Genomic DNA, 24,994 nt, shown 5'->3' with positions numbered 1-24,994 from the left:
GACGACTGCCCCATAGAGTACGTGTTCTTGGCGGACTTTGGCTAGGATGGATCGAACACCATTCGACACAACCCAGGCATGTTGTCCTGAACAACTTGTTATGTTGGTTCGTACCATGGCGTTCAAGTAAAGACGATGTAGCTGAAAGCTACGTTGAAGCGTACAAAGATGCGTCACGGTCTTTCGCACGCTCTCACGGCCACCTCTTCGTGGGTTTGGCATTGTGCCATCCATGGACTTTCCACAAGATGTTGGTGTTGAGGTTTGGACCGTTTCGTACATATATTGTACGGTATGTCCGACGAGATCGTACGTTGGATTTCAAACAAACAATGAACCAACGTACGTATCGATGCACGGGATACGTACGACACTACCTGTTTGCACAATCTTTCGTCTCATTCTGCGATTGACCGACCAGCCATGGCATCGAGCGCATCGTCCAGCAGCCCGTACTCCGTCGCCCTCGCCGTCTCCCTCGTTGCCGTCACGGTCGCATGGGCCGGCACCGTCGGTGTCTTGGTTGGGATGTACGCATCGTCATCGTCGTCGCGCGCATCCAGTTCAACGGACGACAACGGCCGAGAGCCTTGCAGTACCAACAGGAGCAGTCGACGAGGACGTAACATCTCTGTCTCGGATGCTGGAGACGCCAAGATCATGGACAAGCAGGCCCTTGTCGATGTCCGCATTGGTGGCATCCGCGCGCTAATCCCTCCCGTGTGTTTGCTGGAAGAAGTGCCGCGCACGGTGCAGATTGCACGCACCGTCAATAAAGGACGTCAAGAGCTCAACAACATCCTGCGCCGCGTGGACGATCGCCTTGTCGTCGTCGTCGGGCCGTGTTCGATCCACGACCCAAAAGCTGCCGTCGAATACGGTAAGCACCGCATTTCGCGGCGTCCATGCGTTCATTGCTCGTGGGGATACTCACATGATGGCACGCGTGCTAACTAGCGATGAAGCTCCGAGCACTTCGAGATACCCTCGAAAACGATTTACTCATCATCATGCGTGTGTACTTTGAGAAGCCGCGCACGACGGTGGGGTGGAAAGGACTGATCAATGACCCGGACATCGACGGCACATTCAACATCAACAAGGTCCTCCCTCGCCATCCCATCGAGATGCACCTCCATCGACGTCGCTCACTCGATCGATCGCTAGGGCCTTCGACTAGCTCGGGAGCTCTTGTCTACCATCAACGAGCTCGGTCTCCCGGTACGACAGCCCAATCGTTCGACTGTCAAAATTGACTGGACACCAGGCGGGATGCGAATTCCTGGACACAATTTCTCCGCAATTCTTCTGCGACCTCGTTGCGTGGGGTACGATGCCTTGTAGATGCCAACCATGACGTGCCTGGACTGTACGACGTGGCCGTAGGAGCGATCGGTGCGCGCACGACTGAATGCCAACTCCACCGCGAACTCACATCAGGGTTGTCGATGCCGATTGGATTCAAGAACGGCACAGGAGGATCCTTGTACGCTTCGTTGTCAGCCGTGCCTCCCAAACACTAACTTGAACGTGCTCTTCACATCCAGGCAACTGGCGGTGGATGCAGTTGTGTCGGCCGCACATCCGCACAGTTTTCTCGGTGTGAGCTCCCATGGGCTCTCTGCCATCGTCACCACCAACGTAACATGGCCTTTGTGAAGTGCCGCGATTCAAATCATCCTATGTGTAGGGCAATGATAGCTGCCATGTCATTCTTCGCGGGGGCAGCACCGGCCCAAATTACGCCAAGGAACACGTTGACAAGTGCTCGGAGCTGCTCAAGAAAGCCCACCAGTCTGACAATATCATGATCGATTGCTCACACGGCAACTCGAAGAAGGACCACCGCAACCAGGCCGTTGTCGCTGCGGATGTGGTAGGTCTTTCCAACGAGTTGGTGCCTCTCGAACTCAACTCGTGGCGTTCCAGGGAGCCCAAGTCGCAAACGGCGACGACCGCGTGATTGGCGTGATGATCGAGTCGAATTTGGTCGAAGGAGCGCAGAAACTGACGCCCGGTGTGCCACTCGAGTACGGCAAGAGCATCACCGACGCATGCATTGGCTGGGACGACACAGTACGACGAAGCTTGACGGACTCTTGAACTGACATGCGGCTGACACAACTAGGTCTCGGTGCTCGAGGCGTTGGCACAGTCCGTGCGAGATCGTCGCGCGGCGAAACAAGCCAAGTAATTCAAGCTCATCTCGATTGCATGTAGCCATCGAGACCATACGTAACACCAAGAAAACTCTAAACGAATCTGCTGCAGTTGCGAACAACATCATCCGTCGTTTGACGCCGCTCAATCTAGTCGGTGTAGCGCGCAATGCAAAGCGGCTTGTCGAGCCGACCGCACCGGGCTCGAGCACGTTGTGGATGCATCGGGATCTGCATTTCAATCGTGGTCGTCTACAAGTGGTAGCTCAAACTCGCCGCCTTGGCCTGGCTAAACTTGGTGCTCAAGCTCTTCCGCCGAGCGGGTTTTCCAGAGGCGCGTGGCGGGTTTGTCGATGTCGCACCTGTCGTCCTTTTCAACGCGCTGGCGGATGACGTCCGTTGAAGGTACGTGGCGTACACGGCATTTCCTGGTCGGGGCTTTTCAAAAAAGTCCAAATACTTGATCGTGTCAAGAGTTGGAAAGATCCGTTGGAAGTGGCCGACTCGCCGCGCCTCGTCCTCCAGCGCTTGAATCCACGTGGCTTCGTTGTCGTCCAGAGTCGGATGGTGTAGGTCTTGTTGCATGAAACCCTTCGGTCGAGGCATCGATGCCGACGCGTTCGTCGCGTCCGCTGCCAAGTCGACGGCAGGGATTCCCACCTGTTGCCACTATACGAAAGCCGCCAACGAGTGTCGGCCATCTTACCAGCTGAAATGTATCGCAGACAAGGATGGACTTGATGCGTTTGTCCATGGGGGAGGAGCTGCTCATGGACGGAAATACGTTCACTTCAAGCAACCATGGCCGCACGTTTGCATCCAGAAGGATGTCGAACCCGTACAATTCAAAGCACGCATCGAGTTCCTTGGTGTGCTTGTGGAGTGAAGCGACGAGGGGGGCTTCCACGCACATGAGAGTCTTGACGATTAGCGCCGCAATGTCGTTGTGAATCGCGGACGGGTCCATCCCCTGCGCTTTAAAGTACGCTTGCAAGGCCTAGCACACGCGTGGTTTGGTGCCGACGTGGACGGAACTCGAGAGCTGTCGTACGTGATAGCTCCACTTGCTGCCTTCGCCGTCGGCCGCGGCGTCTTGGTTGGTCTGGAAGGCCGCTTTGTTCTTCTTGTTTACGCTGTAGTTTGTCAAGTGGCCGAATCGATTCGACACGTCCTTTTTCGACGTCGAGTATTTCTACCAGCAACGTTCGTTAGCCGTTGGTTTTGTGCGACGGTCGAGAGGGCCAGTTGCAGAACTCGCCAACTTAAGCCGCCACCCCCACGTAAGTCTGCCAAGTGGCAGCTCGATCGAGTTACCTCGGTGCAGAACCGAACGAGGCCATTCGGGAACAAGTACACGCGAAGGGGATGATATGACGTCACCTGCGCGGGACAGAGTGTCTCGTAGTGCGAAAGGGGGCCGGGGAAGTTGTCGTACAAGGACGTAGAGGCGTATGTCGAATTTGAAGCCGTTGATCAAGTATGGATTCATAATGTACCGCTACCGACCTCCGGTGACGGGAAGAAGTCATCGGAACGACGGGGGGGATGTACCTGGGCCACGTAGCGTTTCGCGGGCTCGTACGTGTAGTCAGACCCGCCTGGAATGATCTTGATGCCCCGACCGCAGCATTGATTCGGGGGCTTGAGGATCCAGAGAGCTTTCGACGACGACGCGAGGGCCGTCATGAACGGCTTGCAGTCTTTGCCCCCCGTGATGTACGTTTCCGGAATGATCTGGTAAAACGAGCCTCCAAACTTGCGCTGCATGCGAAGGATGTTCTGGCACAGCTTGTCCTTGCGCCCCAGCTCCAAACTCCCGGGAAAGTGGTTCACCTAGTAGTCAAGCTCCACGTGACTCGATGTCCCTGTCATGCCGAAGAACGGACCTTTTGACCTGGACGTAAAGCAGCATATTGGTTGGGTTCCAAGTGTCGGCTAGAAACAAAAAGGTCAATCCATGCGGCCCGCAGTCCCGACGAACCCCCAGAACAAATTCCAGTCGCGCTTGGTCGTGTCGACAGCTATATCCATGCACACACGTGAGACGTTTTAAATCGGTCGAGGCATGGCACACAACACTATACCGTGGGCAGCTTTCAGGGCGTTTTTCACGGCGTTGTAGAGGTATCGCCGAGTCCCGTGATATCGAATCGTCTTATCTGGCAGCCAGGCCTCCACTAGACCAACGCCGTGACTCATCACGATTCTCCTTTGTGGGGAGCCATCGAAACATTGCCCCAACCTGTTGTGTCTGACGGGACGGTCCTCGTCATATTGAGGTAGGCTGGGTAGGGGAAAAACACAACATGGGGGGCGCCCGGGGACTGTGCGGCCACTACGACTTGGTGCGTTGTGGCTGTGGTTGTTGAACTGAACGGATGCGGCTCCACGTCTTCGTCGTCCCCAGAGTCGGAGCCGTCGTCGTCTGGCTTGTCTGCCATGACCATTCTTGACAATGCCACCTTGTGCTGAAACGGATGGCTATTTTTACCAGCGCATTCGGGACAGCACGCCCCGTGTCGGCGATCCCACCTCCGCCTCGGCCACCCCCGCGGCAGGGCGACATTGCCGTATGTCGTTTATCGATACGGCGACGCCGCGGCCGCAAAAGCCCGGCTGCTTCGAGCGCCTCAAGTCGATCAAAGATGTTCGCCAGGCCATGACAAAGCAGCCATCGATCGTGGACCACGTATTGCGCACAACGTTGTCCAAAGAGTCGGTGGGGCACCACGGCGGCGACACGTTGCGGCAAACTGTTCGCAACACGATGGTGTTTCAACTGAAAAAGTCCATCGGGTCCATGCGCAGCATTGCGTGCACCGTGTCGAGCGCGGCGAAGGCAGTCAAGAAGTTCTCGATGGACGAGGACGCAGTGTCTGTCTCGGGTGCCGTGCCCAAGCTCCTGGGGCACGAAAACCACGTCGAAGAGATCCGACAGGCTGTGATCCGGCTCGTCGCCGACGGGTACTAAACATCCCTTTGCCCACTTTGTTCATCCTTGGCGTCATTAGCGAGGTCAAGACGGAACTGGCCGAAGGCGAGCGCGTATCGTACGACCGGCAGGGCGACCTCAAGTTTTACACGGACGTAAGCGACGCGTTTTGTGTACCGATCGGCTCTGAACGCCGCGGTCGTGCGTAGGAGAACCTGCAGCGACGGCTGGGGCTACGTGTACACCCACTGTTGTGCCGCCTCACGCAAATGTTTTGGCTCATGGCGGGCCATCCCGCCGCCATCTCGATGGACTTCGATGGGTACCAAGGCATCCTCCTCCGCATCCACAAGGTTCTGATCGAGCTCTTCGACGTTGAAGAGTCCAAAGTCCTCATCCGAGAGGACTGGGTGCGCGACACAAACGCGACAAATGCCCTGACCTACGAGCTATTTCACCTGTCGCTGTTTGAGCTCATCGATATCTGGTGTGATTCCCTCAAACCGGACGACGTAAGCGCGGTGCCAACGCCTAGTTGACCATGACGCCACGTTGTGGGTAGTATTGCAACTTGCTCTACTTGCTCATGAACGGCATTGCGCACATGCAGTCGGGGACGTTTCGGCTGCGACGACTGCAAGGTAGCGTCCCGATCGGTTCCAGTCTTGTTCTCAAGACGCTACTAGACATCAACTACGCAGATGTGGTCGAGGAGCTCCACCTGAAGCCACGGACACCGGCTCAAATCGAACTCGAATTGGATGCGCTCGAAGCCGAGATGGCAGCCATATCTGCTGCCGAGGCGGCGGACGCCATGGCAACGGCAGTCGCCCCCGTAGTCGTCCAAGGTGGTACGTGCCACCTACCTTGGCGAGGTGGGCTTGTCATTGCGCGGCATGCACTCCTTCCAGACCTCACCCCGGCATCCCCGACGGCCGGCACAACGGGGACGACCGAGATATTGACGGCCAACCATACCCACGACGACGACATGACGCTCAATATTCCGTCGGGGAGGATGAACCAACTCGAGCACCATGACATTCGACCGACAAAGCTCCACAAAGTGAAGCTCGCCGCTACCCACGCGACGGCAGCCACTACCTTTCGACCAGACGGTGCGCCTTCAATTGTGGCATTGGTGTGCGAAAATGACCGTAGCAATGGCTCTAGCGATTCCCGCGCGAGAGCCCGCAGACCCTCCTCGACCTGATGTCGACTTGTTTGGAACGACGCCGCAAGCGCCAAATCCACGAAACGATGTGGACGCATCCGCACGGGTCACGACTTGGGCTGCATCCGACACTTCCGAGGCCCCTGCATCCCCCTTGCTTGACGCGCTATTGACCACTCATCATTCCTCGTCGAATCACCACATCCATCCATCGCCAGGTCGACACATGAGCCAGGCGGTGCAGCCGACCGACATGGCCAACGTGCTCGCCAATGCCACCTCGGCCTTTCACAGCGACATGACAAAGGTGGATGCACCGACGCCAACTCTTCGCCGCTCAACACTTGCCCGACCTGTTCATTCGAAGCGGTCCGTGGCATACAATCCAAATCTGAAAGACCCCACGTCGCCTCGAAAGACGTCGTACCAAAAAGTCTTGGCAGAGGCCCCGACGACGTCCTCTGGGTTCTTTATCAAGTCCATCTCGGGGTTTTCGTCGATTCCTGCAGGTATTCAGCACGACGGTAGACCCAGTTCGCTTAGTGTGATGTTCGGTTCAGGAACTCCTCCATCCTCACTCGCACCCGCGCAACCCTCTCCCAAACAAGGTAATGGTGGACGATATTTGCGACGATTCGTTCATTGCGATTGTGGGTTTGATGCGCATAGACCCAACGCCCCCTCCCCGTACGAGAAACCGAGTTTTGAACGCATGGGTCATTGGAGCGACTGGCTAACGACGACCCCTTAGAGGCGCAAGCGCATCCTGGAGATGCGACCCACGGCAGCAGCGTGTACGCGAGCCGCCCGCCCGTGTTTAGCCTTGGTATGCGCACACTAGATTGCACAAGAAAGTGCCATTGGGACTGACACAAGGATGCGTGGGGGTTTGTAGCGGGGGCCAAAAGTCCACGGGGCCATCCCGTGTGGAAGCCCAAACGGCCTGGCCATAACGATCGGTTTGGACAAGGCATCCCCCCCCCAGGATCGGACCAAGGAAGCGCGGCCTTTTCAATCACAGGGCTCGGGGGGCATACCGAAAATGCCATGCTGCTGGACGCCGGTCGGTCCATCAACTCTTTGGCGAGTTCGGGGCCGACCATGAACATGGGGCCTCTCACCGGCAACGGAATTGGAATTCTCGGAGGCAAGCCAACGTACAAGCCTCCAAAAGACGTCTCGATCCGACCCACTGGGGGGGTTGTCATGGCACCGAAGCAGCGAGACCAGGGGGGATTGATAACGTCTTCACCAACAAAGCCCGAAACCTCGGCACATCCACCAGGGGGGCTCAAGCTAGACGACCTTCGATCCCCCACAGTTCAGAATTCGCCAGCGACATCCGCACACCGCGACAACCGCTTCGCGACGGCGCCATTTGACAACCGTGTTGCGTATTCGACGGCACCACAGTTTGACAACCGGGTGGGGGGCGGCACGAAACGAGGCAGGCAGTTGGTCAAGCAAGCGGAAACCTTTGCGTCTGAAATGGTGCAAGACCTAGCGGCTATATCGTTTGGCAACGCCCGCCCTCCGTCCAACGCTTCAGCTCCCACGTCCATCTCCGGCCCCCCGGTTTCCCCAACCATGCGAGAGACAGATTTGCGGCTCGGGAGTCCCTCGGCATATTCAAAGCTTTATCGCGGCGGCCAGCGCCTCCTTTTGCATCTCACAAGCCAGACAGTTGAGCGGGACATGGCATTTGATGGCCAGCTCGTCGCTCGACGACTGAGCGCGACGACCGCAACTCCCCTCCAAGCCAAGCAATCCCCTGAAGCGTTCCATGGCGCCACGACGCAGCCGCCGCAATACGACCGCAACCTAGCCAACCTCCAATTCAGCATCCATGCACTGAATGCCCCCACATCGTTCAAAGCACAACCTCCATCGCCGACCCCTCGACATCTTCCAGGGAAAAAGCCACCCCCGCCATCGACCGGCGTGTCGTCCCCCGTAGGAAACGGCGTAGGTGTCGTCACTGCCACCGCCATTGGGAAACCGCGGTGATGATACGCCGTCCCCGTGTCATGTAAATCAGTCCTTCGATTCCCTCGTCTTTTATGCTGCGGCGGCGGCAGCCGTCGAATGAAACGGGGACGCTTTGTACCACCGCCTTCAGCGATGGCGAGACCTCAAGCTCCGACCCGTCGTGGGTTGACGCACACTGCTGTGCTGCTGAACGAGCCGCAGGTTATACCTCTCGCCAGCCCCCCCCCCTTCCATCGACGAAACTGCGCTGAAAAGCCATGCAAGGTATAAATAGTTGGGCACTTGCAATTCCGATGATGCCCCGCCATGGCGACACGTGGTGATGGCGGCCGACAGGTCTTGACGATCAAGGACATCTCGACCAAGAATGCCCAGCAACTTCGCCACGACGCGCTGCGGCTCGTGTTGGAAGGGTAACCGCGACCGCCGGCCGCATGATGTTACCAACTGTCGTCCGTGTGCAGGGTCGTGCAGTTGGAAGTCGACGTGCATGCGTCGTACGAGCGCCAGGGAAACATGGCGTACTACTCCGAGGTGCCCTCCGTCATCTCTCGTCCATCCGATTTGATTGACGTCGATGGCAGGAAAACTTGGCGCGGCGCCTCGCCATTCGCAACCATCCATTGCTCCAGCGACTCACGTGCGCGCTGTGGCGCCTCGTGTGTAGGACGTCGTCGCCCATGGACTTTGATGGCTACACCACGCTTCTCATTCGGCTGCATAAGATCCTGATGGAGCATTTTGATGCCGACATGTCGTTTGTTCAAATCCAGGTGACCATGCACGCTGCTCTCGACCCCATCCTCGGCGGACCGACGTGGTTTCGTTCAATTCTAGCACGACTGGGACAGCGACACGAAAGGCAAGGCAGCTCTCTCGTACGCGGAATTCCACCTGGCGCTGTTTGAGCTCGTCGGTACGATGCCTTGACCAGCGTCGTCATCATCCACTTGGACGTAGACATTTGGTGCGATTCCATCCACGTGGCCGACGTACGGCCACCTTTTGTGCTCGTTTCGTGGCCAAAGGATGACCACAATGCTGCTAGTACATTTCGTTGCTCTATTTGATCTTGGAAGGCATCACGCGAGTGGACAGCGCGACGTTTAAGCTGCGGCCCCTCGAAGGTCCGTGCAGACACGTGCACGGGCGCTCATCGTGTCGTTGTGGTGCGCCGTCCGCTAGAAATTTTGTACACGGACGTTGTCGACGCTGCCCTCCAACGGACCGTCCACGACATCGAGTCGATCATGGCCACCATGATCATCGGTAGCCCATGCCGTGTTTGGAACACAGGTTTCAACGCCGTGCCCTTGTCAGAGCCCGTGGACGCTGTGCCCGATGGCAAAGCTCAAGTCGTCGCATCGTCGACGCAACTGGACCTGCGATGCCCCCTCGATCGCGAACAAGGGATCGACAAGGCGGCAACCGACACGGAGGCGAGGGGGCGTACCGCAGCGGATGTGGCTGCCGTGGCGGATGCGATGGAGGGTCGCTCGGGGCTCCGATCCATAGCAGATTCAGCGTTGTCCGCTCCAGCGCGTACGTGCGATGGGCACTCCACCGCCATGAATGCATTCTTGATGGTAGAATCGCATGCAGTGCTTCCTCCAGCGTCCACGGCCGCCCTCCCGCCAGATCGCTACGATCCTGTCATCGTGGCAATGAATCCGAACCTGCATATGGACTCACCCCCGCGCCCCCTTGCCCTGGACGACAGCGATCGGCATCTTTTGACGTCGCTGCCGTCTCTAGCACCATGGGGGGACGACCCACCCACCCTTCCTCGGTGCAATGGCACTCCCAAGTCGTCGACGCTCCAAACTGCGTCGGACTCGAGCCTTTGTCGTACGCCATCGTCTCGTCAACTTGCCTGGCTCGACCTCAGCAAGATCTTTAGAGATGCAACCCTCAACACAGTCTCATGGCGCGTCGCCTGTGCTCGAGAAACATGCTTCGATGTCTCGACTTCTTCCAGATAGCCAGCGCCTTGTCGCGGCCTCGCAACCTGCCCCAGGTCGTGGGTTAGCGAAGCTTGTCAAAGAAACAGCGCCTCTCGACCGTACGTGTTCGGCCCTTTCGTCAGTGGCAATCGTTGACAAATACAATGCTAGAACGCGAGTTTGGTGGCTTCAAGATCAAGTCGTCGCGAGATTTGACGGCGCCAGTCGCGCGCCCCAAGCCCGTGCTAGCACCTATTGGCGTGACTTTGGTGGGGGCCTTGACCAAGGCGACGCTTCCTGCGGAAGATTCGAATGCAAACCGCATCGATGAAATCCGCAAAGCCTTTCAAAACAAACCGCGGCAGAGCTTTGTGCGAAAGCGCACTCCGCCTCGTCTCGGGATCCTCGATACAAAGCCTCCGGTTGCCCCTGCGACAGCCATGCCTACGAATCCTGCCGCCAACGACTCCCCTGCCAAGCTCAAGCGAAAAGCCACCGAGATTCACAAAGAATCGTCCGAGCTCGTCGCAGACCTGGCGCCGTCGACACCTGGGGCAGGTATTCCATCGCACTGCGCCGGCCCTCGAATCGCCTCCCCCATCATGTCTCGGTGTCGAACAGGGCAGTTGGATGCCGAAGCTAGCGCCATGCTACCCCCCAACGACATAGATGACGTCCATAGTGGAAACCCTCCGCGACATGCCAAACCACCGCCGTCCCACGACGTGATTGAGTTGGCAGCGCACCACTTAGCCATGATATCCCAGCTTCCTCCCCGTCCAGCGGGGGCCACAAAGCACCTGCTGCCTCGCCGGTATCGTCGAATTCCCGCGTTGGACTTGCAAGCTCCCCCGGTGGAGGCTGAGCTGCGTGCGTCGCCCGTGCGAACGCCTCAGCGACCGTCCCAAGCACCCCATTTGCCTGCCGCCCGTATGCCGCTCTTGTTGGACCGGCCAACCTTGCCACAGCTTCTCGACATGGAGAAAGATGCTGTGCCGTCGACGTTCCAGGGCCATGGACCTGCCGTCGTGCGTGAAAGCAAGTCCTTGCAGCCACGCAAACCAGACACAACACATCAACAGCCCACGACACGTACACAAGGGAGCACCGGCCAAATGCACCACACTCCTCCGCCAGGCATCGCCCACAATGCCAACGAGTCGCTTCCAGTTCTCCATCACCATCCATCCCGCTCCACGCCTGCCACCACCACGTCGAAAGCATTGGACGAAGCGCGGCTACCCTTGGCCGTACGAGTGCGCCCCGTGGTATGACGCTAGAACGGCCTCGCCGGCCGATCATGACACCAGCACCCCTTTGAATTGTTGTCTTGGACCAGCCGAGCTAGTTGACGGCCCCGCCGCTCTCCCAACCGCAGTCCCCTCTGGTACCCCCATGTGCCGCCATCGCGAACCCTCCCGCAACACACCCTGTTCGAGTGCGCGGTACGATACATTGCAGCTACCCAGCCGATTCCAAAGTGTTATTCGTTTGTGTGGGGCACAACAAGACTACGGAGGCGAGGGGTTGAGCTGCTGCCACTGCACGGAATGCAGCGACGACGTCGAGAGACTGGACGAGTCGTCGGCGTCAGACTGCGAATTGCGCTGCGCTGCCACCGACTGTTTGACGTTTTGAATCGCCGACTGCACAGCCTTGGTTGTTTGAACTTGCGCCGACCGGAGCTGAATGATGCCCGTGTCCAGCTTGTTTAAGCGATGCATGATGCCGGCAAACACAATGTCTTTGTCTTGGTGGATCGAGTCGACGCGGGTCGTGAGGTCGTCGACGATGGCTTCGGCAGCATCTAGTCGCTGAAGCACTTGATTCAGTTGGAGGTCCACGGCGGCACAGATGCGTGTTTCGAGGTCTTCGAGCATCTTCTTCTGCAACTCGAGAATCGTGTTCATGGCCGACAGCCCCTCGGCGTGGTTGGGAGGTGGCGGTCGTGGGCTGGATGGATGCCGGGGGCGTGGGCTCTGTCGGTTTAAAGCGGAGTGGTGAAGCGGAATGTGCGATGAGTTTGCAGGAGACAAGGACGATTGCCGATAATGGGCATCTTCTCGGAAGCTCTTGGACGGCGCCGTGGGGTCGACGAACAAAGGCGGCGGGTGGTGGTGGTGCCGATGGTGTGATGGAGGGTATGCATGCGTCACGGAACCTCGGGATGGATGATGGCGATTCGAATAGCGGGGTGAGTGGTGGTGTGGCTGTGGATGGCGGCTTGGAAGGGACGAATGACCCGACGGAGGGTACGTCGAGAGATTCAGCTCTGCATCTGGAAGATGATGCGGTGAGTTGTGCGGGCGGGTTGTCGGCGGAATCCGCTTTTGGGACCGCAGCGTCATGGACGCTGTGCCATGCGAATCGCGATGGTCAGTGGATGGCCGCCATGAGTGCGCCCGCGTCACTCGCACTTGTGGACTCAACTGGCTCGACGTCGTGGGGTACACGGACTGGGTTGTCAACCGGAACGCATCCAGAGCAAGCACGGCGTCGTCGCCGATTTCCGCAAACTTGAACGAGATCGCGGCGATCGATTGAAACGGGGGAGAGTCGGGACATGCGTAGTCAAGGCGGAAGCGTCCGGGCACGTGCTGGTCGGGCACACCGAAAGCTGTCTCGCCGAAGACGAAGCGCAGGTCCCCATTGAGGGTGCGATGGCCGACGTAGACTTCGAGATACTGCGCCGATGTTGTCATGTCCATTTTAACGACGTGCTGTGGCACATATCCAAACTCAACTGTGCATGCAGCATCCACACAATCAACACTCGACGTTGCATGAATGGAGCAACGTACTTGTGATGGAGCAAGGCACTTCCGACTGCGCAGGCCGCACGCAATGTGAAGGCTGACGCAGCCACACGTCACCTGTGTTTGGAATGTACATGACGTCGAGCGGGTCTTCACTCGGCCAAGTACATGACATGATGGGGTCTCTCGCGCTGTGCATGTCGGTCGAGGCAGGCGCATGCGCTTCTGCATAGCGATGGGGATAATATTGTTCACGTTCATACTCGTTTCCTTCAGCGCTGCCGTCGCTGCTGCCGCCATACTGCCGTCGATCCCCTTGCAGGTACTCCATGCTGATCTGCCAAGTTGATGCAAAAATTGCTCGTAAACAAAATGCCTCCATTTCATTGGCTCAAATTTGAATCGGGCACATCAGCCAATCAAATGAAGACAGCGTCCACATACGAAATCGGATTGGTTAAAAAGAATCTCCCAGCGAATGAAATTGCTCGCAGTTCTTGTCACGATTGAGAATCTGCTACGAGAGGGACACGATGGCAGTGCTCGACGTCGCGGTGGCTAGCGCTGGGTCGTCTCGAAACGCTTCGCCTTCCGTGGGAACCTCGTCATGATCGTGACCCTTCTCCGTCGAAACAACGTGGAGTTCCTGCAACGCTGCCGACAACTCACCGCTGTCGTTGAACGCCTTCAACCCTCGAACATCTTTTTCGAGGGCCGCAAGCCGCTTCAAAATCCCTGCGAAAGTTTCCTTGTCCTGCTTGACCTCGGCTTTCGGGATGCTGACCGCCAGCGATTGGATTTTGGACTCGGTCGACTGCAGCCGTGCCGCCAATTGAGTGAATCGCGCGTCGACTGCCTTGTATATCTTGTCTTCCATTTGTTTTTGCATGGCTTGCTGCATCGAAAGAATCATCTTCATCGTGTCCATGTCAATGGGAGGCGCGGAGGGTCGACTTGGAGAGAGGTCCGGAACCGACGGCGTGGCGGTCTGTGGGGCTGATGGAGACTGGACGCTAGGCGTTACCACCGAGGGATGCACGCGAACTTTGAGTTCGCCCAACGTGAGAACATCCTTCAACTGAGGCGGCTGCAACGATACAAATTTGAAAGACACACCAGACCCAACTTGCATCTCTTCCATGTTGGAGAAGGCATACGCCACGTGGAACAAGTTGTCGTCCAATTTGATCCCGCGGACAGTGTCGACGTACCGGGGTTGCCGCTCACCTGTCGGGCTGCAAGATACAATATAGACTTCTACGTGGCGCGCGGAGCTGTCAATCGTCACGTCCAGCAGCTTGAGCGCACTGGGAAACATGACTTGGCGACAGTCGCGCATGAGATACGACAACTTCATTTCAATAATAACATACTTGAAACAGTGCAGGACAGATCTTCCTTCGTTTTGCACAGCTTCAGGACTTGCGGTACGAACACATGCAGCTCCCGTCCGTGCGAGGACTGCGCGAGCTCGAGTGCGTCGGTAGTCGTCCATGTCGACGAGAATTCCATTCTGGTTGTGCCTCGTGTAGCCGGATAATGGGTTTCCTTATCCGGTCAATCGAGGAAGTCTACTAATAGTATCGCAGTAGTACAGTACTACTATGACCATTAGTACTATTTACAGCCGGCGACCTTTCGATGAAATTCGTCAAGGATCGATGGGCGATGGAGGCACTGCATGCGCTGCAACAACGAGACCACGTGCGCTTAAAAGAAGTATTCCAGGAGCTCCCTGATGCGTGCGTCAATAGTTCCGTTGAGAAATGTCCAGGCGGTGCGCCATTTGACTTTGCCGGTGAAGGTACACTCTGTCGTTGCGTGCGTTTCTCGACGTCGCACACTTTCTTGACCAGGGTTCTTCGACTCGCGTGCCGCTGCATGGGCCTCGCCAACGTTCAACATCGCCAAGCATGGTGACTCCTTGCTTATCCTTGCGCTTCGACAGTTCGATCCCGCTAGTGCCGCCGCGCTTGTCGAGGTCGGTGCCGACTTGAATGCAACAAACGTCGACAACGAATCGGGAATTTCATTGGCATGGGCAGCGTACTTGAGTCTCACAACCGGTGAGCCAGCCGTAGCGTCACAACTCGATGCGCATAAAGCTGCATACGAAGCTCTCTTCGACCGGATCAAGCCGCAGATGCTGTAAGGAATCCAAGACGAGCTGTGCAACTCACGCTTTGTTTTGACATTCAGAGAGTATCACGACGGAATCAAAGCACATGTTCGAGCACAACTTGTGTCGATTTACACAGCATATGCGCCTGAACGGCTCGACAAAATCGATGGGCAACTCGATGCCTTCTATGGCAAGGAGCTCGAATTACTCGGAAAAGTACAGGCAAAGTACGCCACAGCTTAGCGCCTTCCAACAACACAGCTACAATGTTGTCATTTCGCTACTCGATGGCCATGAACGCGTCTTTCTTTTCGTGCGACTCGACGCGCCTTTTCCCTCCCCTTGCGAAGTCCTCGGCATGGACATTGGTTCTGCGGGGACCACGGGCCACTGACCGTATGCCCTTTCAGAGGCATGGACATCGATAGCGCTGCAAACTCCACCGACACAAGTCTAGATTCGAATACGTTTCATGGCGAGCTTAAACAGCGTTCGATAGATGTCAGGCCAGAGGGGCGAGATGTGAAAGTGAGGGAGGAGGTCTTCCTCAGTGAACTGAAAATTGACGACGTTGTGCGTGCGCACGTCGAACGCATGGAACGTGAGGAGGCGGCGTAGCTGAAACACTCGGGCGTGGCACAGGTGGATTGTGGCCCGTTTCCCTCGCAGCACGAAGCGCGGGGGTACCATGCCTTGGGCAATCAGGTCCAAGATGGACGAATTCGCGACCGTCAACTTCCCCGCTGCTGGTTGCAAGTCGCGTCGGAGGTGCTCGATGTGTTCCACCGTGAGCTTGAGTGATGCGGCGGCGTCCGTGGCGCCATGAATGCTGCTCACTCGAATGCATTGTACGAGCTTGACGAGCACCAGCTTCAGATCCGACTCGTCCAGCGTCTGCGACACTCGTGGAAAGTTGCCAACGTTTGGAATGGCTTCGATCGTGGCAAGCTTGGCCCTACGGTCCGCGAGACGGTGAGCCAGCCGCCGTGTCGTAGCAGGAATGGTGACTACAAGATTGGGCGGCCGTCGGCGGGAGGAAGCGACTGCGCCACGTCGACAAGGCCCTTCAAAGGCACGACCGACTCGCCTTCGTTCGCATCCTTCTTTGCCCTCAACAGAAACCCCCTACGTCACCGCACACATGCACAAAGTGAACGGCGATGCATTCAGACGAGCGATATTCTCACGTACAAGTCGCCCAGTCGTGTAGCGGACGGGGTCACCATCGCAACTTGCAGCTCCTCCACGGTAAAGTGCACTCCCATCGATGTCGTTGCTTCCAAGAGCAGCACTGGCACGCATTTGGTTCTGTACGTTTGTCTACAAGAAGGATTTTCATCATTGACGACCATGAACGATGTTGATTCAGACTTTCGCGAGGGCGGCACTTGGGTTTTGCTGGCTTGCCGAATGAATGCAGACGACCGGTGGGTACATCCAGTGGTCGACCTTGCCCGTCCTCCTCCGTCCATATGACCACATGGCGGCGGCGGAGACGGCGACAACGGCGGGCTGGTATTCTCGGCAGAGTCCGTGGCCGCGTCGGGGTGAGGGTTTCCAAGGCTTGGTAAGGTTGATGCGGCGGCAGCACACGCTGTGACTGCTCGTGATTTGGGAGACAAATAGCCCACGGTGGCGTCCTGGTGCACGTGCTTGAACTTCCTGAGGGATTGTTTGTACTCCTAAACAAGTGAACCCGCCCACGATGAACTCGTGGCAATCAAAAAAGGAAAGCACGCACGGCGTCCCATTTTCGAGCGCTGTAGCATGACTTTTTCGTCATGAGGCGGTGCATCAGCTTTCTGTTTTCTTCTTCGATTTTGTCGTTCTGGCGCTGGCGGAACTCGCCGTTCATGCTGCCTTTGTCGATGGCGCAGCCGCGTGTGAGGGATTGCACTGACACGTACGAGTCGAGGAGGGGGGTTTGGTCCGTGTTGAGGCGCATGCCAGGACGAAACTCGACTGCTGCGTCGGACGGCGCCGCGTCACAGATCTTGAGCATTTTACGCATCAGTTGCTGGTTTTCACCGTAAATTTGTTTGTACTTGTCCGAGTCCATTTGAGCTTTCTTGAAGTTAGCCTTCAAGTGGGCGTGCTGTTGCGGCGCCGTGTTGTCGAGTTTGCCTTTTGCCGGCGACAACGACGTGGGCTGGATGTGGCGGAGCTTGTCTTGATGAATCTTCTGGCATCGGGCGACTTCGCGCTGGTAGCACAGCCGATTGTCGAACCCGATCTTGCGGTTCATCTTGTGTGCGAGGCGAAATTCCCCGCGGCGCTGCGGGGTATTTTTAGTGCCCACCTGTCGAAACGGCGCATTCGGTTATTATCCGGATTCCGGCCCTGTGCTCCGTTTCACGATTCGTGGGTGCAACCGGGACCAGAAGACGTGCGGGTACGCTGCGCCGAAGGATTCGTCTCCCTCCGTCTAGTTACCCCAGATGAGCCCATGGCCGGCAAAGACGCGCGAGTGCAACAACCGTTCGTGCGTCGGGAAGGGCAAGCGACGTGGGGTAATGTCGACATCAGCCTTCATACGAGTACTACATGATCTGTGCGTGTTTCTGTACTCGGCGAGACGGCGGCTGGCTTGGAGCATGTGTTGTGGGACAAGCTCGATCGCGTGAACGATGGGATGATGCGAGCTGGGGAGGGGCCAACCGCGTAGCAGCATGGGCAGCTCGCTTGGGGTTGCCACCTTCTTTGCCACGCACCAGTCGTCGACGTTACCGTGTCCTGGTCTGCCGATGGCGACACTCGCGTGCAACAGCCGCCGCCTTTGCACAGTGTACGTGCGTGGCGCACTTTCGTACTGGGGACCCTGTTCTCAACAACACGACTCCATGACGATCGTCGCGAGCTTCGTTTTTAATAAGATGGTCGTCCGCAATGGATGACAGCCTGGCTCACGATCCTGCCGGGATTTACACATTCTTCCCAACTACAAAAAAACACGCCTGGTTGACGCGATGACCGGGCCGGGCGCCAGGGCGTGCGGAATTTGTTACGCGCTGTTCGATCTGGCCACGATCGCAGGGAACGGCGCATCTGCTGGGCAAGCGCAAAACAATATAGCCTGGATCATCGATTGAATCTATGCATGGCATTGTATCCCTCCAATAGACACCATCACAAAGCAAAGGCTGCCGGAGCTGACGACAAGGGTACGTACTGGGTACAGTACTGTTTGAGGTACTCAACGTGTTAGTCACAGTCCAGCGAGCCGCACACGCGGACCGCACGTGCGCCGGCCGGAGGAACACCAAAACTAGCCACTCTCGACGAATGGCTGGGAAAGCGCATCGTGAAGACCATCCTGTGTATGTGCGGTCCTAAGGGAGGTCTCGTCCCCTTCGTTGCCCCCTCTTTCCCTTGGCATGCGACAAGTCGTGATGCCACGTGATGCGCGGGTAGTCTGTCGCCTGCGTAATGGAAGTGATCCACATGCCTCTCCATAGATCAAAGCATGGTGTTGTACGGTACGTCTGCTTTAAGGGCGTTGGTATGGGACCACGAGAGAGGAGCAGACTCGAGCGTCCTTTTCAACTCCCACTGCTCCGAACTAGCTGGGCAGCAAAAAAAATCAGGTCGCGGCATGATGATGGCATGGCATGGAAATGGCTCACACCAGCTCATGTCAGATTTGCACTTGACAAGTGACCTGGGGTGGATTGACGGCACCCTGCTTGCGTCTTCACGGTCAAATAGCATCATCTTAGCCGCAGCCTTTTGAGCACATGGAGTGCCGGGTGGCGCATGCTCTGCGCGGCCCTCATGGGACCGCGCGACGACTCTATGCAACATGACATCGCAAGTTCTCTCGCTCGAATAATTGTATCGTTCCCTGGATGGGACGTGAGCACAATATTGGGAAAAACACATAAATCCCAAAATGCTCTGAAAATTGTACTTGTTTTATTAGTATACGGGTTTGTATGGTGACAGTACCAGATTGACGCAAGTCGTTCACGTCGACTGGATGGTGCGCCAAGCGACGACAATGTGCATCATGTCCTGGGATGCATCGCCGCACCAAAGCTTGATTAAAGTATGGATGGATGCAATGCACGCGACACGCACTCACCGAACAATGGGTTCACTTGATTAAAGTATACTCGTCGAACCTGGTCAGGCTGACGACCACGGTTGCGTCGTCCACCATGGACTGGATTTCGAAAGCACCTGGCACAGCCACCGCCGCCGCCGTCTGCCGTTCGTGCGGCATTTTTGAATTGCCACGAGATGGGGTGCCACCACTCGACTGCCGTCCCTGCGTTTACAGCGATGCCAGGCACTGCCGACCTCAAGCACGACCAGCGCCGACGGATGCCATCGCTCCAACCTACCTTCAGCACAACGTCGGATGTGTCGGTGAAGCACCTTTCAATGCCACACAAGCGCGTGCAGCCGCTGCTGGCACAGGTCAAATATCCTTGTCACACCAGCACGTGGATTCGAGGCAATCCCGTCGCCGTCGAGTGGACCGTCTTGGACATGTCGGCCGTGTACGTGATGATCGAGCTGTGCCAGGTGGGATCCACGGCGACGACGCTCCTTACCGCGTCCGCGCCCAACACAGGATGCTTTGTCTATTCGAAAGTCCCATGGGGCTTGATTGGCGAAGGGTTTTACATTCGTATTGTCGAGTTGATTCCTGGCCAAGGCTGTGGAACGCCTCGCGAAGCGCTCAGCGAACTCTTCCGCGTCGGCAATTCGAGGTGGCCCGACACGTCAAGTGAAGGGTCGCTCACCCCACTGAGCGTCCGTGCGTCGTCGATGCGGTCGCCGTCCCCGATGTCGTCGAGGTGGCAGGCGGAGCACACGCCAGTGTCCCATCATCGCCCAGTTACGAGCTGCTATTGACCGCCGCCACCGGCAACCCCCTTTTCGTTCGTTGTGTCGAAACTATTTTATTCTAATTTACGCTGGCAAGAACAGCCCAGTTGGTCACCATGGTACCTCACGCCCTCGGGACGCTGCAAAAACCCTGCAGCATCAATGAAAGCCCCGCATGCGCCACAACCTGCTACTCGTACTCGGAAGCTCGTTTCGTTGATCTAGGCTGGGTCGAGTGGGTGGCACAGCCGGTGCGAAACCATGTCTTTGCTGCCGCACACTCTGGCCGCACCAACGGCCGCGCGGGCGAGCGATATGCCGGTCACAAATTCCACACTCACCGCGCTCCACTTCTTCGTGGACGTCTGTCGAGCGCGGGTGGCTACCAGCCTCACAGGTGACGTGCTGTTGTCGTTGCACGTTGCGCCGTGCACAACCCATTTGGCCACCCACGAGGATTTCGGTCTGGGATCGAAGCGTGAGTGCATAGCCAAAGGCGACAGGTACGGCCACGATATCTCTGTTGGTCGTCGATCAAGCCCGATCGGATCCGTCGGATGGTTCCATCCGTGTTGGGTTCCACGCCATCGTGGTCCACCAAAGGTCGCTCGAACACAGGCGCCACGGCAGCTGTTCGAGCTGCACCACCAAGACTTCGCAGGCCTTCCCTCCGCACGACAGAACCAAACAGAAGATCCATGGATCTTAGCATCAACGGGGCTGGCAGCCGCCATGGCGCATGCGCCCTTCGCCATTCTCGGCAGTGGGATCCGCTGTTTGGGCGGTTCTGGTAGGTAAACAAATTTTCGTCGGCTTTTTTGACCTCGAAATTCGCTTGGGTGGGCAAAAACTTGCCCAATTTGGCACGGATCGCTGAAAAATCGACCAAAACTCCACCAAAATCCACGAAATGTTTGACCGCGCGTGCGAGATTTTGGAATATATTTTTACGTACACACTACATACAGTAGGCCGCCGCGCCTTCTCTCTCGCCCCAACAAACCACTCGGCCAAGCGCTACCGCCCGCCCTCTGCGACGATGCACGCATCCCGCGACGATCGCCACGATCGAGTTCGTCCTACGCGGCGGTCGTTGCGCCTGCAACGACTCGCGCTGGGCAAGTCACGACACAAACACTACGGTTTCTGATCGCGTGGATGAAATACCGTACAGTTCTACCATGCACCGCACTTCCCGTCGAGCGCGTCGGGACTCGCTCCGACGCTCTTGGCGGGTGGAGGGAGAAAGCCACGCATCGGTGGCGCGCGGCCATTCGTCCACCATGGCGACGGCCTCGCCTTCGTTGCGACACGGTCCGACCGGCTGTCGTCGCGAAGATTCACGTACTGGCGCATCGCATGTGTGCGACAGAGACCCGGCCCCCTGTGCTTGCGCATGTGGTGCGTGACCCAATCAAAGTTGGGTTTGTCGACGCTGCGCTGGACAACCTCATCGCGATCGTGGAACACGAGGCGCATTGTGGTTTTGGCGTCGCACAGGCTCGGCTACGACACCGACTTCACTCCGTTCGTTCAATGGGCGCACAATCCACGCGGCCGTGCGGCCACACGGCGCGCCGGCCGTTGACCTGGCACAGCGCAGACGCGACCGCTGCGGAACCCGCCAAGCGGTGCAAGCTCCCCCCGCATCGGCTAGACCCAGACAGTGCGTTTGTCCAGGTGCGGTACCCCTGCCACTCGACGACATGGATTCGAGGAAGTCCAGTGTGCATTGAGTGGACAGTACGGGACGATCAAGTGCAGAATGTCCGCATCGAGCTTTGCCAAGTCGGATCGGCGGTCTCGACCGTCCTGACGGCGTGTGCCCCCAACTCGGGCTGGTTTGTCCTTGAACGAGTGCCGTGGGGCGTGCTTGGCGACGGCTTTTACATCCGCGTGACCGATGCCGCTGCGTCGCATGCCGTCCGCCAGGCACAGAGCCAATTGTTTTGCGTCGCAACGACGCGATGGCCGGTGCGGTATCCCCATCTCACGACCTCGTCCTCGACGCCGCCGCCGCCGCCGGCCCCCCACCTCGTCCGGTTTCCGTAGCCCGGCCACCCCCTCGTTGAACCTATCTCTATTTATGCTCCATTCAATGGACAACTACCGTGAAACTTGTTGTGTGAGGTGCTGGTTGCACGGCTTGTCGCCACTGGTTTACAGCCAATGCCGGGATGTCGGTGACGGTCGGGGGACGGGAGGGAGAAAGGGAGTGGCTGCGGGGTGCCTGTGGCTGGGATTCGCACGGTGGACGTACTGTACAAGATGCGCGTCCGTCCGCGGCGAGAGGCGGGTCGCACCGTGGGCAGGGAGGTTGGCCTGCGACTGACGCCAGGATGAGCGCGGCATTTGGCCCAAGGAGTCAGCGCTGGTCAGCATCCGTAAGCAACCTGTACACGTCTTCGAGCCGCTGGCCAGTGCCTCGACCAAGGCGAACCACCCGACGCGGCCGTGCGTTGTGTTATCAAGTCGCGCGAGTTCAGACACGTTGCTCATGTGGTCCGTGCATGTGGAATCAAAGCATGCACTTGGTCCTGTCGACGCCATGACGGAATCGGTCGCGACCGACGGTCGCTCGGGTGGTGATTTGTGGCGCCAAGAGAATCATGGTCAACTTGGCTCTCCGTACGATGCATCTCTCTCTCTTCAAACGATTCAACTGTATGTGTACATCTGGTGCATCGTCTATGTTCGCCTCGACTCGCAGGGGTGGTCAGCACGGGCGATATACGCGAACTGGACGCACACGTGTGCCATGCTAGCGCTGGCCTCCGCAGCCCGGCGCATGGACGACCCCAGCCAAGGCATCGAACACCAACACGCAGTCAAACTGTTCATTGCACGCCATGGAATCCGCCGACAAGTCCATCTCGTCGCTACTGACGAACGGGGCTATAGGTGACTCCGTGGAATGGACCGACGAGTGCAAACAACGAACAAGGACTAGGTCGTCCTCTCTCAGCCATCCACTAAGCGTTCAACGCGACGGCTGGGTCGAAATGATCCAAGATGAGGACGACGGCGGCTTCCATCACGGCCGCGTTGTTTTTTTGGGCGATCTTGAATTGGTCGAGCTATGGGGGACATTTCAAACGTGTGCATCGCCAACACGCAGTCGTACCGTCAAGTTGTCGCCCAACCCATTCGCCATGTTATCAACGATCGATACCATGGCAAACGGCACGTGGAGTTCGTTTGCCAGGCCTGCTTCGTGGGCGCCGGTCATCCCGACCAGTTCCTACGACGCAACGTTACAAGGCGCATGGACGACGATGGTGGGGAGGTACCCCCTGTTGCGAGAAAAATCGGATTTCCGACTTGGTTTCGAAACGAGGGCCCGACGTTTGCACATACACGCCACCGTCACGATGGTTCAAGTTGGCTTGCTGCAGCAGCTGCACCAAATGCTTGCGCAATGACTCCGTGATGTCTACATCCGCTCCTTCATAAAGGACCTCGTCGACAACTGAGCAACGTACGCGGCACCACGTGCGCTTCGTACGACGTGGAGATGTTGAGGATGTGGAACGGATTGAAGTAGTCATCGGGGACGACGAGTCTGGTCGACGTTTCGTCACATAGAGGTCGTGAAGGCAGCGACGTACTGTCCAACGGGGATGTCGACGTGCATGGACCCGACCGAGTACACGCCGAGGATACAATCGACGTTGACCTGTTTCAGCGCAGTGATGATGGCGCGGTAGTTGACGTTGGCCGGTTGGGTGTACTCGTCGTTGTCGGCATCCGCATGATGGCGCTGGATGAACACAATGTCGTGGTTGGTGCTGCCCCACACCCCCGTGTGCACAAGGACCGAACCGTGCTCAGTGATGACAACTTTCTTCGTCAGCGACGAGAACCGCGTCGAGTGGAATAAGCTCGATCCGCCGAGGATGCCGATCGTCACCTTGGTCATCGCTCCACTCGGGCACTGGGGCTATGCTGGCGACGATTGATTGGCTGCCATCCCATTAGCCAATCAACGGTCGCATGATACAATCCGCGAAATTTTTGTATGCGCACATTGACTGTGAAACAGTGATCCCTCAAAGTTTGCTCCCTGGTATAAATTTACACCCCACAAAATTCTATTTGATATCAAATTTTTGAGGGCCTTTTGACATGGCTGCTCCGTTTGAATATTCAAACATGAGGCGGCACTGACCCCAGGTTGACAACCACAAACATTACGAAATTAGTTTGCATGGGGGGCAAGCGAAGCAAAAGCAAGAGATTGACAATTCACGACAAGAACTCGATTAGAGAGTTTTATAAGGCTCATATGCCTATCAAGGCCACACAAGTCCAGCGCTGGGCGACTCAGCAATTTGGCCAATCCGTCCACGTCACGACTATTCGTCGAATGCTGAAGGAGGAGCGGACCATCGAGTCGTACAACATAAAAGAGGAGTCAGCGAAATGTCGGTTTAACTTTCAGCGACCAAAATACCCCGAACACGCACCCAGTTTGCGACGAAGTCGCAAACTGGGTGCGAATAGCTAATACCAAGAACACTTGCGTGACGGGCGAACTGATCCTCAGGGCGAGCCAACGCATCGTGACAAAACTGAGCCTAAGTGGACGCGTTCGTTGCTCAAATGGGTTGTTATACCGACTTCAAAGTCGCCACAATTTGAAAATGTACCGTCTTCACGGAGAAGCCGCGTCTGCAAGTCCCACATCCGTCGCAAATGGCCGCGCCACGATCCAAGATATCACCCGACGTTTCAACCCTTCCGACATCTAGAATACAGATGAAACCGGAGTGTTTTGCAACTCACAACCACGTACCACAATCGCCGATCAACCGAGGTCGGGCCAAAAGCAAGACAAGTACCGGATTCCAGTTGCCGTTGCTACGAACGCTGACGGGACCGACAAATTGCAGCCGATGTTCATTGGGAAAGCAAAGAAGCCGCGTTGTTTCGGAGGCGGTTGCTGTACCACTCTAATCGCAAGGCCTGGATGACCATGGCCTCTCAGAGTGGCAAGTAACTTCAACTCACGGATGGGAATTGAGGAACGGTTCGTCATCCTCATCCTAGACAACGCATCATCTCACAGCCCACTGGACGTCAACCA

General features: G+C 57.2%; 11 protein-coding genes across 15 annotated transcripts; 6 read left to right on the top strand and 5 right to left on the bottom strand.

The window, feature by feature from the left end:
* The first annotated feature begins 411 nt into the window (after positions 1-411).
* H310_11349 (3-deoxy-7-phosphoheptulonate synthase) lies at positions 412-2,281 on the top strand. Its single transcript, XM_008878002.1, has 9 exons — positions 412-880; positions 958-1,103; positions 1,168-1,221; positions 1,268-1,328; positions 1,387-1,486; positions 1,548-1,641; positions 1,691-1,876; positions 1,930-2,076; positions 2,129-2,281. Exons 1-9 carry the CDS (start codon positions 424-426, stop codon positions 2,192-2,194), a joined length of 1,311 nt encoding a protein of 436 aa, XP_008876224.1. The 5' UTR covers positions 412-423; the 3' UTR covers positions 2,195-2,281.
* Positions 2,282-2,411: 130 nt separating this feature from the next.
* H310_11348 (hypothetical protein) lies at positions 2,412-4,600 on the bottom strand (the record flags this gene model as incomplete). The annotated part of the gene is made up of 10 exons (XM_008878001.1): positions 2,412-2,819; positions 2,866-3,156; positions 3,211-3,351; positions 3,474-3,539; positions 3,595-3,657; positions 3,711-3,992; positions 4,046-4,094; positions 4,141-4,180; positions 4,244-4,336; positions 4,402-4,600. The coding sequence occupies 10 exons, from the start codon at positions 4,598-4,600 to the stop codon at positions 2,412-2,414; spliced, it is 1,632 nt and encodes a 543-aa protein (XP_008876223.1).
* A 1-nt stretch (position 4,601) lies between these two features.
* On the top strand, positions 4,602-8,317 carry H310_11347. Of its 2 annotated transcripts, none has more exons than XM_008878000.1 (11): positions 4,602-5,123; positions 5,171-5,246; positions 5,301-5,603; positions 5,654-5,732; positions 5,778-5,942; positions 6,003-6,209; positions 6,253-6,774; positions 6,826-6,873; positions 6,935-6,952; positions 7,017-7,091; positions 7,161-8,317. In XM_008878000.1, the coding sequence occupies exons 1-11, from the start codon at positions 4,615-4,617 to the stop codon at positions 8,270-8,272; spliced, it is 3,114 nt and encodes a 1,037-aa protein (XP_008876222.1). In that variant the 5' UTR covers positions 4,602-4,614; the 3' UTR covers positions 8,273-8,317. The 2 variants fall into 2 exon arrangements, with proteins under 2 accessions (XP_008876222.1, XP_008876221.1); XM_008877999.1 differs by having other exon boundaries at positions 4,653-5,123; positions 6,265-6,774.
* A 219-nt stretch (positions 8,318-8,536) lies between these two features.
* On the top strand, positions 8,537-12,395 carry H310_11346. 2 transcript variants are annotated; one of them, XM_008877997.1, is made up of 12 exons: positions 8,537-8,667; positions 8,719-8,788; positions 8,839-9,027; positions 9,092-9,170; positions 9,215-9,246; positions 9,303-9,381; positions 9,440-9,523; positions 9,575-9,796; positions 9,845-10,102; positions 10,155-10,316; positions 10,369-10,755; positions 10,819-12,395. In XM_008877997.1, exons 1-12 carry the CDS (start codon positions 8,561-8,563, stop codon positions 11,469-11,471), a joined length of 2,322 nt encoding a protein of 773 aa, XP_008876219.1. In that variant the 5' UTR covers positions 8,537-8,560; the 3' UTR covers positions 11,472-12,395. The 2 variants fall into 2 exon arrangements, with proteins under 2 accessions (XP_008876219.1, XP_008876220.1); XM_008877998.1 differs by having other exon boundaries at positions 10,369-12,395.
* On the bottom strand, positions 11,662-13,295 carry H310_11345 (hypothetical protein). Its single transcript, XM_008877996.1, has 2 exons — positions 12,999-13,295; positions 11,662-12,940 (listed from the first exon to the last, which is right to left on the bottom strand). The coding sequence occupies exons 1-2, from the start codon at positions 13,282-13,284 to the stop codon at positions 11,709-11,711; spliced, it is 1,518 nt and encodes a 505-aa protein (XP_008876218.1). The 5' UTR covers positions 13,285-13,295; the 3' UTR covers positions 11,662-11,708.
* A 93-nt stretch (positions 13,296-13,388) lies between these two features.
* On the bottom strand, positions 13,389-14,480 carry H310_11344 (hypothetical protein). The gene is made up of 2 exons (XM_008877995.1): positions 14,327-14,480; positions 13,389-14,273 (listed from the first exon to the last, which is right to left on the bottom strand). Exons 1-2 carry the CDS (start codon positions 14,463-14,465, stop codon positions 13,471-13,473), a joined length of 942 nt encoding a protein of 313 aa, XP_008876217.1. The 5' UTR covers positions 14,466-14,480; the 3' UTR covers positions 13,389-13,470.
* A 99-nt stretch (positions 14,481-14,579) lies between these two features.
* H310_11343 (hypothetical protein) lies at positions 14,580-15,393 on the top strand. Of its 3 annotated transcripts, XM_008877993.1 has the most exons (4): positions 14,580-14,657; positions 14,708-14,757; positions 14,810-15,101; positions 15,153-15,393. In XM_008877993.1, the coding sequence occupies exons 1-4, from the start codon at positions 14,635-14,637 to the stop codon at positions 15,316-15,318; spliced, it is 531 nt and encodes a 176-aa protein (XP_008876215.1). In that variant the 5' UTR covers positions 14,580-14,634; the 3' UTR covers positions 15,319-15,393. The 3 variants fall into 3 exon arrangements, with proteins under 3 accessions (XP_008876215.1, XP_008876216.1, XP_008876214.1); XM_008877994.1 differs by having other exon boundaries at positions 14,580-14,757; XM_008877992.1 differs by having other exon boundaries at positions 14,580-14,757; positions 14,810-15,393.
* A 120-nt stretch (positions 15,394-15,513) lies between these two features.
* On the bottom strand, positions 15,514-17,681 carry H310_11342 (hypothetical protein). The gene is made up of 5 exons (XM_008877991.1): positions 16,817-17,681; positions 16,447-16,757; positions 16,267-16,395; positions 16,087-16,200; positions 15,514-16,030 (listed from the first exon to the last, which is right to left on the bottom strand). The coding sequence occupies exons 1-5, from the start codon at positions 17,318-17,320 to the stop codon at positions 15,529-15,531; spliced, it is 1,560 nt and encodes a 519-aa protein (XP_008876213.1). The 5' UTR covers positions 17,321-17,681; the 3' UTR covers positions 15,514-15,528.
* Positions 17,682-19,152: 1,471 nt separating this feature from the next.
* Positions 19,153-20,863, top strand: H310_11341 (hypothetical protein). Its single transcript, XM_008877990.1, has one exon. It carries the CDS (start codon positions 19,315-19,317, stop codon positions 19,933-19,935), a length of 621 nt encoding a protein of 206 aa, XP_008876212.1. The 5' UTR covers positions 19,153-19,314; the 3' UTR covers positions 19,936-20,863.
* Positions 20,864-21,110: 247 nt separating this feature from the next.
* H310_11340 (hypothetical protein) lies at positions 21,111-23,071 on the top strand. Its single transcript, XM_008877989.1, has one exon. The coding sequence runs from the start codon at positions 21,268-21,270 to the stop codon at positions 21,958-21,960; it is 693 nt and encodes a 230-aa protein (XP_008876211.1). The 5' UTR covers positions 21,111-21,267; the 3' UTR covers positions 21,961-23,071.
* H310_11339 (hypothetical protein) lies at positions 22,723-23,849 on the bottom strand. The gene is made up of 5 exons (XM_008877988.1): positions 23,517-23,849; positions 23,391-23,470; positions 23,199-23,341; positions 23,033-23,149; positions 22,723-22,985 (listed from the first exon to the last, which is right to left on the bottom strand). Exons 1-5 carry the CDS (start codon positions 23,825-23,827, stop codon positions 22,881-22,883), a joined length of 756 nt encoding a protein of 251 aa, XP_008876210.1. The 5' UTR covers positions 23,828-23,849; the 3' UTR covers positions 22,723-22,880.
* Positions 23,850-24,994: the final 1,145 nt, after the last annotated feature.

The sequence above is a fragment of the Aphanomyces invadans genome (assembly GCF_000520115.1).
Source record: "Aphanomyces invadans strain NJM9701 unplaced genomic scaffold supercont1.31, whole genome shotgun sequence".
Classification (NCBI taxonomy): domain Eukaryota; phylum Oomycota; class Saprolegniomycetes; order Saprolegniales; family Verrucalvaceae; genus Aphanomyces; species Aphanomyces invadans.
The sequence above is the reverse complement of the archived record's forward strand: the minus strand, read 5'-3'. Positions and strand labels throughout refer to the sequence as shown.

Bases quoted from the DNA above. Each gene is read 5' to 3' on its own strand.
- H310_11349 (XM_008878002.1), top strand. From the start codon at position 424: ATGGCATCGAGCGCATCGTCCAGCAGCCCGTACTCCGTCGCCCTCGCC. The intron at 1,104-1,167 runs GTCCTCCCTCGC...ATCGATCGCTAG, and splicing joins GCACATTCAACATCAACAAG to GGCCTTCGACTAGCTCGGGA. The intron at 1,487-1,547 runs GTACGCTTCGTT...CTTCACATCCAG, and splicing joins AACGGCACAGGAGGATCCTT to GCAACTGGCGGTGGATGCAG.
- H310_11347 (XM_008878000.1), top strand. From the start codon at position 4,615: ATGCCACCTTGTGCTGAAACGGATGGCTATTTTTACCAGCGCATTCGG. The intron at 5,247-5,300 runs GTAAGCGACGCG...GGTCGTGCGTAG, and splicing joins ACCTCAAGTTTTACACGGAC to GAGAACCTGCAGCGACGGCT. The intron at 6,775-6,825 runs GTATTCAGCACG...TGTTCGGTTCAG, and splicing joins GTTTTCGTCGATTCCTGCAG to GAACTCCTCCATCCTCACTC.
- H310_11346 (XM_008877998.1), top strand. From the start codon at position 8,561: ATGGCGACACGTGGTGATGGCGGCCGACAGGTCTTGACGATCAAGGAC. The intron at 9,247-9,302 runs GTACGGCCACCT...CAATGCTGCTAG, and splicing joins ATTCCATCCACGTGGCCGAC to TACATTTCGTTGCTCTATTT. The intron at 10,103-10,154 runs GTACGCCATCGT...CAAGATCTTTAG, and splicing joins GTCGGACTCGAGCCTTTGTC to AGATGCAACCCTCAACACAG.
- H310_11345 (XM_008877996.1), bottom strand. From the start codon at position 13,284: ATGGAGTACCTGCAAGGGGATCGACGGCAGTATGGCGGCAGCAGCGAC. The intron at 12,941-12,998 runs GTACGTTGCTCC...CTGCATGCACAG, and splicing joins AGTGCCTTGCTCCATCACAA to TTGAGTTTGGATATGTGCCA.
- H310_11344 (XM_008877995.1), bottom strand. From the start codon at position 14,465: ATGGAATTCTCGTCGACATGGACGACTACCGACGCACTCGAGCTCGCG. The intron at 14,274-14,326 runs GTATGTTATTAT...ACTGTCGCCAAG, and splicing joins TCTGTCCTGCACTGTTTCAA to TCATGTTTCCCAGTGCGCTC.
- H310_11343 (XM_008877994.1), top strand. From the start codon at position 14,595: ATGAAATTCGTCAAGGATCGATGGGCGATGGAGGCACTGCATGCGCTG. The intron at 14,758-14,809 runs GTACACTCTGTC...TTTCTTGACCAG, and splicing joins ATTTGACTTTGCCGGTGAAG to GGTTCTTCGACTCGCGTGCC. The intron at 15,102-15,152 runs GTAAGGAATCCA...TTTGACATTCAG, and splicing joins CGGATCAAGCCGCAGATGCT to AGAGTATCACGACGGAATCA.
- H310_11342 (XM_008877991.1), bottom strand. From the start codon at position 17,320: ATGAACCGCAAGATCGGGTTCGACAATCGGCTGTGCTACCAGCGCGAA. The intron at 16,201-16,266 runs GTACGTGAGAAT...GCGGTGACGTAG, and splicing joins GCTACACGACTGGGCGACTT to GGGGTTTCTGTTGAGGGCAA. The intron at 16,031-16,086 runs GTAGTCACCATT...CGCGGACCGTAG, and splicing joins GCCGACGGCCGCCCAATCTT to GGCCAAGCTTGCCACGATCG.
- H310_11341 (XM_008877990.1), top strand. From the start codon at position 19,315: ATGGGGTGCCACCACTCGACTGCCGTCCCTGCGTTTACAGCGATGCCA.
- H310_11340 (XM_008877989.1), top strand. From the start codon at position 21,268: ATGTGTGCGACAGAGACCCGGCCCCCTGTGCTTGCGCATGTGGTGCGT.
- H310_11339 (XM_008877988.1), bottom strand. From the start codon at position 23,827: ATGACCAAGGTGACGATCGGCATCCTCGGCGGATCGAGCTTATTCCAC. The intron at 23,342-23,390 runs GTACGTTGCTCA...GAGCGGATGTAG, and splicing joins CGAAGCGCACGTGGTGCCGC to ACATCACGGAGTCATTGCGC. The intron at 23,150-23,198 runs GTACCTCCCCAC...GTTGCGTCGTAG, and splicing joins GATTTTTCTCGCAACAGGGG to GAACTGGTCGGGATGACCGG.